The sequence below is a fragment of the Leuresthes tenuis genome, unplaced genomic scaffold, assembly GCF_036924035.1.
Source record: "Leuresthes tenuis unplaced genomic scaffold, fLeuTen1.0.hap1 SCAF_10, whole genome shotgun sequence".
Lineage (NCBI taxonomy): Eukaryota > Metazoa > Chordata > Actinopteri > Atheriniformes > Atherinopsidae > Leuresthes > Leuresthes tenuis.
The window spans coordinates 18673871-18687414 of record NW_027325364.1 but is presented as its reverse complement, the minus strand read 5'-3'; the positions used below and the strand labels follow the sequence as shown (position 1 = coordinate 18687414).

Here is a 13544-nt window from a genome sequence, read left to right as displayed (position 1 = left end):
GTAAAGGTTGTATTTTGGACGCATATTTTTTTCAATACTCAAACGATCTATTGTCCAACATTTCAACCTGAATACAAGCATTGAAGAATTTGGCCAATTACAGTAATTTGATCTTCTGAGTAATGCTGCACAAGTGGGATTTCTTTGTAAAATATCTTATAGGGGCTAAAGGCCAAGTAACGCTTCACATTACCCGTGTCCTCATGGCCTGTGTACCCTGTAAACAGATGGTGAATTGTGATGGCAGGATAAAATAAAGGCTGAAGAGACATTTAAGCTTTCCTTATTACAAAAAGGAGGTGCCTTATCCACAGCAATTCACAAAGTAACAAAATTATCTTTACACTAGTTTCCTGCACACACACATAGCACCTATCAAAGAAAATCATCTTTCTGAATGACTTATATAACACTTATAGGAATGCATTAGTTTCCTTTTTAATGACCCTTTTCTTCTTTTATTTGCCCTTTATTTTGCCATACGGGACCCCGATGTGTTTTATGAAATCTCTCCAGAGTCCTAGTCAAGATGGCAGAACAACACTTCAATCAGTAACAATTACGACAATATAAAATGCAATATAAAATATGAAAGATAGACGCAGATAAAGACGTAATGCTCGCGCATTTTTAACAAAAAAACAACAACAACAACAACTTTTCCTTATTAAGCACAGCTTGTAAAATAAAGATTCGCTTTTTTTTAACTGATGTGTCGTCAAGCTGTAAAGAAAATCTAAATAAAACCGGAAGTAGAGTTTTCACGTTTAATTGCTGTCCGAAACAAAGCTGCCGAACAAGCTCAAATTTTCTCTTCTTATTTAGTGTTAGCTGCGACATTGCTGATAGATAAAACTTCAACATACAAAATAAATGTAAAGATTGTGTTTTAAGTGTAGCGACGGGGTTTTTGAGGGACATTGCGTGGGTGAGACAAGGCTACAGAACAGGGTTATGTCTAGAAATCGTGCGCAGCTTAAATTGTTTTCCGTTATTGTCATAATTTCAACTTTAAACGTTTGTTAAAAGCACCTTTTAAAAAAAGAACAGCGCACCAAAAAAAAAAAAAGCTTTTACTCTTATATACAGTAACCGGAAATCGTATCTTTTATCGCCTCAGCTGTTCTTGACGCGGAGGAGAGTATCAGGAGGAGGCTGGAGAGGCGTGGGGATTGTGACTTGTTTGGGAGCGAGACTGGTTTGGCTTGTCACACGCCCTCTGATGAAAACGATGTGTCTTGGTAACAGAAAATAGTGAGCAGCTTATCTGAAAAGAAGCGAAAAGGACAAGCGGGAAGGCGTAACGCCGGAGAAACTACGCAAGATGAGCGAGCGGGCGAACACGACCTTTCAAACCACTGGGTCCGGGTGGCTGCTGCCTGTCAGTGAATACTTGGAGTTCCCTCTTGACCAGGTAGGACTAACTGCCCATGATGACCTTATGGCGTTTTTTTCGGAAGAATTAAAGCGTATATCTGAGGTCACACAGCGTTTCGAATAGCTCTTAATTGTATTAATAAATGCTCTGGCAGTTAACGCTGTGTCAATGGACGGACGCAGAAATAGACCCTAAAGGTGTCTGTCCAAAACAGCAATAACAGAAACCCGCATGCCAGAGTTAGACAGTTACAGACAACTATGTGAAAATGTACTTGATATCACAACAAAGCTATTCTAAGTGGTTAAAAGGCAGCAGGTAAGTTATGTCAAGGCTTAGAGGCTTGTAAATATTCAGGTTATATATATATATATAGCTATATCACTGTTCCCACCCAGGATGATGAAACAAGTGACTTCCTTTATAAGAATTGGGAGTTTTTTTTAACCATTCGGGGAAAAGCTGGGCACCCTCCATCTTCACCTCTTCTCATTCTCCCCACCTCAGGTGAATTTTCTGGCATGTCAACTGTTTGCCTTGGCCGCCGCCTTCTGGTTTCGCCTCTACCTCAGTCCTGGCCATGCCAATCCCCTGGTCAGGCACGCTGTCGCCACACTCCTTGGCGTTGCTTTCCTCATCTTCTGCTTCGGATGGTACTGTATGATACTGTGCCACACAGTGCTCCATTCATCTGCTTTCTTGTCACTCTGCACCATTCATATCCATACACGAATCCAGTGGCGTGGCTTGATTTGAAGTTAGGAGCAATATTATCGGAGGGAAAACCAGGGTCCACAGAGGAGAAAGTAATAGTACTTGGGCACTCTTTTCTGATTGTGTGTTCTTCTTTGCAGGTACTCTGCTCACATCCTGGTCATGGTGATAGCGACCTACTTGATCATCATCAAAGCCGACATCAACAATGTACACAGGCAAGTGTGTGTTTTAATTGCTCGAAGGGAGGCTCCACCAAACACCCTCTTTTCCTTTGTTGTTTCATGACGGAAGCATCGCTTTCATACTAGACTGATGTTTCTCAGTCACCATGCCAACTGATGGGTGGCAGCACTGAAAAAAAAAAGGCATCTAATTTCCATGTTATTGTTGCAGTTCTAGTTACTGTTGTGTTCAGGCAGAACTTGTCGGACGAGACCGGAAGCCAAGGCCAGAGACGATGCAATTCACCGGCCGGGGGTTTGGTGATGTGGGCAGATTGGACTCATTTTTAGGCAGCACCACTGATCGGGTTGATTCATGTTTTTTTTTTTGTTTTTTTTTAAGAGAATTGTTGGGCAACCGCAGTAGAGTACTGTCGCTACAGCTATGAAGCTGATAAAAAGCCCGTCAGGTGAACGGAAGCCAAATATGCCAGCCAGACCAGTCTGTTTGACCAATGAGGACAACTTGTGTGTGTCTGTGTTTAAATGTTGCTCGGTTGTTTTTTTTCCCCCTCTCTGTTCACTGACACCTTTATATTGCTTATGTTTGGGACCTTGTACATGTCCATGCATTTGTTTTTCATCATGTTTAGTTATGCGCGTGGGTGTGTGTTGGCTGTATGCTACATCGATTATTGTCTTTTTATTTATCTTTTCTTATCTATGGAATGAAGCCACATGAATGAGGTTTGGTTTTGTTGCCGAGGTATTCACGTGCACAGGGATTACCTACAGGCAGAGCGAGATAAAGATCGGTATTGTCGTGTGACTGTAGGTGAGACCCAGTGTGGCCTTTGATAAACAAACCACGTTACACATTGCTCAAGAGAAGTTGTCATAAATGCCAGAAAAGGTGCAAAAAAAGTACTTAAAAGCTTGAGCTGGATATGCTCAGTTGCCAGTGATGTCATAATTTGGCACACCATTAGACAGGTACAGTTAAACATCAACATTCCTTTCTGTGAAGAGAAAAACAATGCAAGCTGGAAAGATCTTGCCTTGAAAATGGACTGTGACTTTGTAATTGTCATGCAGCAAAACCCCATAGACCCCATAGACGTGCCTGTTTTTCTTAGACTATGTCTAAATGGCAAAGCTGGAAGTGTCACACTGCATCTTCTTAAATGCATTTTAAGATAAAAGGCATCCGTGATGGTGTCCGGATTTTCGTGAGCAGAGCAAACGGTAACATTTCCCTCGATTCAAAAGGTGGCTTTAAGCAGGTGGGAGGAAAAAAAATCTGCATCATCTGGGAAATATTGGCATGGTGCTTTTATTGTTTAAATAATCCAAATCTTTTTGATGACCTGAAGTTTACCACAGACATCATTATTTAATGCTGCAAAGCTCAATTTGAAATGCTTTTGTTTTAGTTAAATTTCTCTTAAAGCAAAATAGAAAAGAGCTCAATATGGGAGCCAGTTGTTAAATCCCATATTCAACACTTACTGTGTACATAGCTTGAAAGGGTCAATTCCACTAAATCTTGACTCATGACCTAAAGTGTTATCAGTGGAAGAAGACAAATCAGGAAGGTTTCTTAACATTAGCAGCCGATGAGTCATCCAATGATACAGCAGGAGATTAAACAAAAACATCTCAGTGGCCTTTTTTGTCTGTGCTGCTCATGTATGTTTCTCCACACGCAGGTACTCCATGGTGACAGCTATGGGCTATCTGACGTTGTGCCAGGCGAGCCGAGCCTTCATCTTCAGCTATGGAATACTTTCCACCGACTTCTCTGGGTAAGGACGAATGTAATCTTTTTTTTTTTCCTTTTTTTTTTTGTGCCATTCCTTATCTGCTTGCCACACCCTCTTGATGACTGCATAGTAGTTCTTTCAGTTGCAGAGCAGCTTCTTTTCTGTCTTTGCAGCTCGGATTGTTCACAGGTGAAACTGACAAGCCGGGTAAAGTACTCGCTGGCACCTGGCAACTGTAACTTTGTTTTGCCTGACGTACAGTTTACAAAGAAGACACGCTACGGAGGAATCGCAGGGAGTTCTCAGTTGTCTTATTAACCGGCCAGAGTTCTGAGGTGCATGTTTTAAAAAATTGACTCGAATTGTTAAAATATGCACCTCATGTACCTCAAGGAGAGATCAGTGGCCAAAGGGTTGTTGAGCAGTACACATCTCAAAGAAGCAGACCCTGAGGAGGAGAGGGTTGGAGTGAAGTCGAGAGGGTCATTCCAAGCCCCTAAAAAAAAAACCCCAGATGAAATAGAGGTGTAAATTTAAGGATGAAAAAGGAGTTGCTGCGGTGCTCCTCTGTGTTATTTAGACAAAAGCACGTCCCAGAATCTTTATTAAGGCCTCGGGAAAGTGTGTCACCTTGTGAAAAAAGGACACGAGTGGATCTATGACTGTTGATGGGAATGTGGTTTTAATGGCAAAGCAAAAAGCGAGAGAAAAAGAGTCGGCGTCAGAATATGAATTAAAAACACTTTTTCCCCCATTGCATGTCTCCTTTTAAAAGGGGGCCGTTAACTTTGTGGGGCACTCTGTTCATCAGCCTCGTTCCCTTGTTGCAGTGTGAATGGATTTGTTGGCAGTCTCACTTACATTCCACGTGACTCTGGTTCCAGCCAGGACTCTGAGCTAGCTTGTGGTATGGTCATAAACTGGCTTGGTTGATCCAGCTTTTTTCCAAGTTTTTCTATCAGTCCAATATGTGTGCTTATGAATCTCAGAGACTACATTCACTACTTGCCCAGGATTAAATGAATTGATCAGCTTTCCCGCAGGTTACACATTTCAGACATAAAAAGCTGTTTTTTCTCGTGTTGCTTTCCTTGAGGGGAGATGTTTCTTAGCTAATCTGTGTTACTCATCTAATCTAAGTCTGTGTTGCCTGTTGTTTTTTTTCAATTTGTCCAACGCAACAGAGGTGCCATCAAACTCAAACTCCTATCCGCTACGCCAACGCTGCAGTCTCGAGGAAAAAAACGGGTTTGTAGGCCACAGTGGTGCACATGCTGGGCAGCACCCTCAGTGTTTCTTAAAAGCCCAGTGCCAACTCTCACTGAGCTGGCACTGCCAGCCGCACGGCCGGCCCCTCTCTTCCACAGCTTTCCATGCTGTGCACACAATGCAGCCCACTCACAGACAGGAGCCAGTGTGCGAGTGTGTGAGAGGGCGCGTCTGTGTGTCAGAGAGATGGGGTTTATATGCTTTGTGCACACACACACATTCTTGAGACAGAGAGTTTTTTTTTTTTTTTATCTCAGGCTTATTTGACTTCACTGTTTCTTTACTATGAGCATTTTTTTTCTGTATTGTGGGTTGCTGAAGCCCCAAGCATTCCATCTCAACCCTTTACGGCACTGCAATCGCGTTCGGGGAAAAACTGCATGATTTGAAGAGTGACCGCTCTTATTAGCACTATTCTGTTAGCGTAATGAACTTTTGGGCATGCAGATGCGGCAGTGCAGGTTTCAGAGAAGGATGATGATTCAGTAAAACTCTAGGGACTGGAATGAATCACACTGGTTTGATAAGTGACCTGATTTCGCCTCTACTTGAAAAGAATGAAGTGATTCACAAGAGAAAATAAATTCTGTAGCCTCACACAGAGGCTTAGCAGCCTCCAACTGGGGTGGGGCTTTGTTTGACATTGGTCAGCCAGTAAATGAAATCACCAAAAAGTGCTCTCTTTCCCTAAAAGCGCCTGCTGATCAGGCGAAATGCTGCTCGCAGAGCTGCCACGGTCTCTGCCTCTAACGCTGAGAGCATTTTCAGTCATTCTTGCCGTGAAACCTTGTGAGAGTTGCCTGCTGGTAACAAGCTGGCTTTTGTCAGGCTAAAACCCACTGCAATCCATTTGACTGCTAAAAGATCAGAGCATTCGGGTGACAAAGGCAACAGGATCTGTAAATCTGTGGGTTAGAACAGCTTGGCATTGATTCTACAAGTCTTAAAAAAAAAAAAAAAAAAATCCCATTCTGCTGCTGGCATCCTCTCATCTGAAGATGAATCTCTCGGCTTTATATTGATTTGCAGTGACTCTTCCCTTTTAAAGGGACAATTGGATCTAAATGATGCCTGATGCCCCCACAGCACAGCAGACACACATGATCCCCTCTCTGTAGGGGTCGAGCAGACACGAAAGACAGCTCAGCAGCTGACCTTATCCCTTTTTGCCACATTTTAGTCGCCGGGTGTTTGTGGTTTCTGGACCACTAAACTCCCGAGATGTGCATGCGTGTTTGTAAATGAGGGGATTCTGCTCTGAAGCCCTACAATAATAACCCTCTGTATGTACGGTAACTGTCGACAGACTTGCTGGTAGAACACATCCTGCCTTGACATCCCGTCACATGAGCTGTCTTTATTTACTCATCACACTACTGCACTCACATTCTAATTATCAACTGTGCACTGTTGACTGTAATTTCCGACCCCTGTTTTCCCAACAGATCTGCTGTAGACTGCAGAAGTTGCTGGGCCCGAACAGTACTTTTCTACATACCCCAGCATATTAATGGCTGTTATTGCTTAGTTTCACCATGCTGTGTATCTGCATGCCTGTTCTTTTACTCGCTGCAGTGGGACAACATCAATTTCCCAAATCTCTGTAATCATCATAATCAACAAATGAATGTGCCTCCTTTTTTTTTTTTTTTTCCTGCTCAGACCTTTGATGATAGTGACCCAGAAGATCACCACACTGGCTTTTCAGCTGCATGACGGTAAGACAAATGAGCGGATACGCACATAACATGCGTGCAGTCTAATCGTCACTGACGCTTCCCGTCACACTTATTCATGGTCGTGTAAAGGAGGACGAGAAAAAAGACGAATTACAGCAATGACTTCTCTTCTTTAGGTATGTGTAAGAAAAGTGAACAACTGACGTCGGAGCAGAGGCTTATGGCAGTAAAGTAAGTTTTTACTTTGGGCATCAATTTTTTAAGAAACTGATCACTCCTTTTTTTTTTTCTTATATAGTGGTGCATCATATGCTACTTGGGGGGAGACACAAGGACACGGATACTTTGATTATTATTAGAAATGGGAGGCCTCTGATTTGCTGTGACTTACCTTTGTGGTGTCTGTCGTGTAACTTACAGAATGGGATTAACTATTTCAAAGAAGAAATAACTCTTTCTTTTCCTTTAGCCACGAAGGACAGTGACACGGAGATGAAATATGGTGAATAGCTTCTTCATAGAAAAAGCATGGTGGGAACTTAGAAATGAGGCATCATCTTGCATGAAACACTACATTTTTCTGCATGCCAGTTGACAAAATCTCTCTCGTAATTGCACCATGCATGCAACTTTAAAATGCATCATGTCCAAAAGAAATCATAAGATGTATGATAACCCCTGCACTTCTAGACTGGCAGATGTTTGTTACCGTATGTTAAGATTCCTGTGCCACCTGTAAAATGTGATCTGATTTATCCTGATTCCAGTTTCACTCAGCGGGTCTGGCTATCCTGCCTTAAATATGCAACTGGTTTGTTCCTGTCTTAACAAACAGAAGCCCAGCTGCTCATAACCGATGATGTGGTGGTTCTTCAGTTTTTGAAATTGGTTACATTTCATGAGCAGTTCAGGAACGCTCTTAAATGCTGTGTAACTGCAACAATTGGAGCCAAATGAAAGGACAAAATTATGGAAAAAAAAAAATAAAAATATTTAACAGTCTAATTTAAACTAACCTTCGGAGCAATAGCGCAGGTTTACAGGACCCATTCTTCATATTTTCACTTTCATTTAAAGATAAATTACATAAATGCACTTCTCACACTCAATCTAAAGGAGACAAGTGGCTGTGATGTGAACCTGAAGCGATGTGCTCTTCTGGTCTTTTCTGCCTGGTTTTCAGGGCTTTTTCTTATTCTCTCTGCAGGGCGAGGCCTTCTCTCATTGAGTACCTGAGTTATAATCTGAACTTCCTGAGTGTCTTGGTGGGGCCGTGCAGCAACTATAAGGACTACACAGACTTCATCGAGGGCAGACACATCAGCAGGAGGCTCAGGCAGCACACTGGCACATGCAACGGGCAGAACGGCTACGATAAGACTCCAGATGTATCGCCTCTTGTAAGTTCACAAATTCATGTCGTGTTGCTTCACTTACAGAGATCATTGTTGTAATATCAGGAGATGCTGCTTTTTATTATCTCATATTATCTAGAAATATCAGAAGTATATTTACCCCGCCTGATATGCTAATTAGGAAGTAATTCTACTTGTTCCTTCGTAGTTATTTAAGTTTAAGGAGGCAACACCAGCCAAACTAGAGCAAAGTCATTTAAAAAGCTTCATGTGCACCGTCGACTGGTCAAATGAACCGCGACCACAAATCAGTATTTAATCTTGGTCTTAAATGTAAATTATTCCTTCTGGTCTCGGCTCATTTTGGAGTGACTTGAGCTGTCCAGAAGTCACGATGTATGGATGTAATGAGTGCCTCCATCGATGCTCAGTAGTTGTCTGTGATCTCTTCTAGAATGCTGTCTGTCGAAAACTGCTGGTCTGCTGCGGCTGTATGCTCTTCTTCCTCACTGTGACTCGATCCTTGCCGATAAAAGCCAACGTCGAACCGGACTTTGTCAGCCACACCCCCTTCCTGACCAGGCTCACTTATGCTTTTTTCTCCATACAAGCGGCAAGACCCAAATTCTACTTTGCCTGGACACTAGGTGAGCTGTGTGTGTGTGTGTGTGTGTTTTAGTTATAGTTGGCCAATTCTCATTTTTTCCGAAGAAGTCTGGACAGGAAGCACACTTTATATGTAGTTAAAAACAGTGCAAATATATTTGAAATTGATGCCAGTAACATGTTTTAAAGAGTTTTGGAGAGGGACATGTTTACTACTGTGTTGCATCGCCTCTCCTTTTAACTAAAGGCTGTGAGCTTTTAGAAGCTGATGAGATCAACTCTAAAATCTTTTATTCAGTGTAAATGGTGCCCTCATGGTTGTCCTGGTTACCCATATAATGTGCACCAACGTGTACCAGTGCATCTCCATACCATCACAGAGGCTGGCTTTTAAACTGTGCTCTGGTTACAAATTTATACATGAATAAATGAGCTCAGGCGTATGACTGACAAAGGTTTTCAGGTGTATTTTTAGCTCATTTTGTGGTTTCCTCAACAGAATTGTGTCAGTTTTTTCTGAAATGTTGCCTGAGGGCCCGACGTTGCCATTAACAAGAGAAATATTTTTATTTTGTTGAACTATTTGCCCACAGACTTTTATAGAGTGGCAAATCCCTCTCCGTCTTTACTTATTAGCCTCTCTCGTGTGCTTGTTTTGTACCCGATTACATTTCTGACTGACTAATTGCTGTTTTTAATAACATTACATACAGTATCCTCACTAATTGGAAATGGAACTGTATGTAGGGGACACGTGTAAGAGAGATTTTTCTTTTCTTTGCATCAGTAGTTGTGTAATTGTTTTCTCTGTGTCGTCAGCTGATGCTGTGAACAACGCAGCGGGTTATGGTTTCCTGGGAATGGATGAAAGTGGAAAGCCATCCTGGGACCTCATCTCCAATCTCAACATCATCAGGATTGAGGTATCCCCACGTTTTCACATGATAAAAGATAAAAACATGGCCAAAAGAAAACAAAAAAAAGCACTAAACTAACTAGAGCTACTCATCTGTTTTTCAGACAGCAACCAGTTTCAAGACTTTCATAGACAACTGGAATATCCAAACCGGAATCTGGCTCAAAATGTGAGTGCGAGACGGGGCTCTTTTTTCTTTTCTTTAATTTCACAGACGATTTCAAATGTAAATCTTGTTATTTCTTCCTCTTTTCAGAGTATGCTATGACAGAGCCCCTAAGCACCGGTTAGCGATGACCTTCATCCTGTCCGCCCTGTGGCACGGTGTTTATCCAGGGTACTACTTCACCTTCCTCACCGCTATCCCCATCACCATGGCAGCACGAGCTGTGAGTAATCCTTCACTTCTAGCAATTCAAACAAGTGCACACGTGCACCACCGGAAGAAACAAAAAGAACGTCTTATTGAAACTGAAAGACTACATTATGATAATAAATACTGTAGAATTAAACTTGTGTATAAGCAGTAATGTATTCCTCACCAGATACGGAAGTCTGTCCGGCACTACTTCCTGGGCTCCAGGGTCATGAAGCTTGGTTACGACATCTTAACATGGGCAGCCACGCAGCTGGCCATCTGCTACACTGTCATGCCTTTTCTTCTTCTTTCAGTCGACAAAACCGTGGTTTATTACAGGTATGTCCAACCCAGCTTTTATCAACTTATCCTAATTCGTGGAATGTTCTGAGTAAGTTTTGCGTGTTAAACAGTCGATAAACGTCTGTCTCAGGCGCGACTTCCAGTGCATCTGAGTCTTGAGTCGTTAGTTTTGATTTGCATTCTGTCTCAGTTGTACGGGATGGTAATGATTTTGTGGGCTTGTATATTTTGCACAGTTTGCGGATGGTCTTTTCTGCAATGTGCATTTCAGGAAAGTATTTCAGAGGAGCTCAAAACTGATATGAAAAGAAGGCAAATTAATGCTCTGAGGCTTCTGGTGACGTATAGATATGTCGAAACCCACCATGCCAGCGGGGGCCCTTATCATGTCACATTTTCCTACCTTTCTCCTTACAGTACAGAAATGGGACAGTTTGAGAAGCCTAACTCAGTTTTTCCACCCCCCCCCAGGTCGATGTACTTCCATGTGCACATCATCAGCATTCTGGCTGCAATCGCTCTGAGTGGGAAACATAAACCCAGAGAACCCTCTGCCACCACCAAATCGTTTCCCCCCGTCTCCTCCTCCTCCGTCCCAGCTTCATGCCCAGCCAAGCGCCAGCCTTTTCATTCCAACAAAGTAGACTGAAAATCCCTTCTTTGCGTGTTTTTACCCGGCGAGGATCTATAGAGGCCGCTCAGCCTACTTAAAGTGGAAAACACTGCGTACTTATTCTTTTGAGACAATACAGAGTAAAGACATAGGACAAAAACTTTTCTGGAACAGTACAATGCAGGATTTTATACCCATGGCGCTGGATGCACACAAGGAGAGCCTTCTGTCCTGTTAGATTAAGACATTACATGAGCCTGGGAGGCATATAGTAAAGAGAAACATTAGCTGAGGGAATCGCTCTTGTGCCACCACTGCCAGAGCGCTGGCCTCCCTCAACTTTCCCTCCCACCTGCTCCCACTCCCTGCAGCCTCCTCCCCTACATGCCCACCTCAACACCAGCGCCTGCTTCAACAACAATACAACAATGTGGAGAGAGAAACCAGGCTCACTTTCATTCCCTGTCCTCGATCCGTGCTGACGGGTGGGATCGAAGCCAGCGCTGTGGGAGGGCAGCGCATAGGCCGGCCACAAATACCAGGACACATACACAAAAAGTCATCCATAAACAGGCATTAGGAAGGAAATATGCACATACTCTATCAGACATGCATGCCCTCAGCCACACTGTGATGGTACACAAAGGCTGCCCTTGTGAGACCACAAAAGAGCATACCAAAAGGGGAGAGAGCTGCACCCATTTTACCCATAGGATACTGTATTTGTGTGTGTGTGCCCAAAGTTACATGCCCAACCCATCAGGGACCCTGTGTCAGTATTATTCACACTGCTTAATGTCTGAAATGAAAAGCTAACTTTTAACCATTACTGCCCTGGAAAAGTCTTTGAGGCAGGATGGCAGCTCCTCCAGGTGAGGAGTCTGTCCTATAGAAGGAGAAAAAGAAGAAGATAACTTGATTAGAATTCTAGGAAAAAGCAGAAACTTCGACTGTATTCCTGTAAATATAAAGAAAAATGTAACGGCTGGTTACCTGTTACCATGACAGACGGCAAGTGGACAAAAAGCAGGGGAGGGGGACTTAAGAAGAAGAACGTTTGAACATTCGGTTGAAAAAGACGACAGAAAAAGCAATCGGCATTCTCTCGGTGGGAGCACAGTGCTCATTCTGTGCTTTTCTGTCAGACTGAGGGTTTGATTGAACAGAGACATCTGGTGGCTGTTTTACTGACTGAACTGAGCCGGAGTGAAATAATGAAAGCGAGTCTTCTGAAAACTGACTGAAACTACCAGACTTCAGCATGTTCTTCTGCTGCTGTCTCTTTTTTTCCGCTTTATTTTACCCTCGCACAGCTGAAGCCGCTGAAACATTAGACCTAACCACAGTAGAGGAATACAAAGAGATTCATCACCTTTTTAAGTTATTTTCTTTCTTTGTGCTGTCAACAGTTTTGGCTCAGATAAAAGAGGGCTGGGTTTTTACAAGTGGTTCGGTTAACGGTGCTATCTGTGGACTAGTAAACCTTTCAACTGCACACATATTTATATTTTATAATAAGGATTGCTAGAAATGCTAACAGGCCATGATGCAGCAATGCCTGGTGAAGACAAACTGCATCATGCTTGAAAATGTCATTGAAAACACATTTTCTGTCTGGGACACAATCAGAGTTGAGCTTTTCAAAGACAAAAAAAAAAAGGTGTAGAAGAAGAAGAGGAAATCCTAACTGATGAAGGGTTGCTGGGTTACGGATTCATTTCACTGATAAGTGGTGGCATAATGAAGGGGGGGGGGGGGGGGGCACAAGTTAAATGAACACTTTCGGAATGATCACTCCAGAAGAAAAAGTCACGACTTTCAACAGGAGCAACAAACGTTTACCATGCAAACCAACACATTTTTGGTCTCCACTGGCCACTTGGAACGATTCCATTTCTTATTAAATCTGCAGTTATTTTAAAGTTTAACGATGCCACCGTTGTTTTGGTGATTATGTTACTGTTTCAATGCACACGAGTACCTCTGGTGGAGTTAACCGAGCAATCGAATCTATGAGGACCGATGAACTGAAGATTTCTTTGCAAGATGTCATTTTGCCCGCCGTTTTTTAACATTTATACCTGAATCTGATGGTAATCCAGCGTTGAAGGCTGATTGCATGCTAACACCTTGGGGCGGGAGTCCTGCAGTATGAAGCCCCCTCCCTCCTAAACTATGGTTTTGCTATAACATAAAAATGTGAAACAAATCTCCTGATAATGAGTATGGAAGTGGTAATAACCTTAAGATTTGATGTTGAAATAATATGTTGGCGGCACCATTTGTCCACATGTGTTGATGTGTTTTTGGAGCAGGGGAAGGAAATACGAGTGGCACATGTACAATATCAGTGAATGTCAGAATGAGCAGCTATTTGTATGACTAAACCTTTTGATTTTAGTTTGTTTTGTGTTGCGTGTGCGTAT

The 13544-nt window shown here is 42.6% G+C and overlaps 1 protein-coding gene across 1 annotated transcript; it reads left to right on the top strand.

The window, feature by feature from the left end:
• The first annotated feature begins 1135 nt into the window (after window positions 1-1135).
• On the top strand, window positions 1136-12244 carry mboat1 (membrane bound O-acyltransferase domain containing 1). The gene is made up of 13 exons (XM_072394631.1): window positions 1136-1414; window positions 1886-2031; window positions 2233-2310; window positions 3966-4061; window positions 6951-7006; window positions 7144-7198; window positions 8175-8367; window positions 8777-8969; window positions 9748-9851; window positions 9949-10013; window positions 10101-10233; window positions 10390-10541; window positions 10977-12244. The coding sequence occupies exons 1-13, from the start codon at window positions 1325-1327 to the stop codon at window positions 11152-11154; spliced, it is 1539 nt and encodes a 512-aa protein (XP_072250732.1). The 5' UTR covers window positions 1136-1324; the 3' UTR covers window positions 11155-12244.
• The last annotated feature ends 1300 nt before the right edge of the window (window positions 12245-13544 follow it).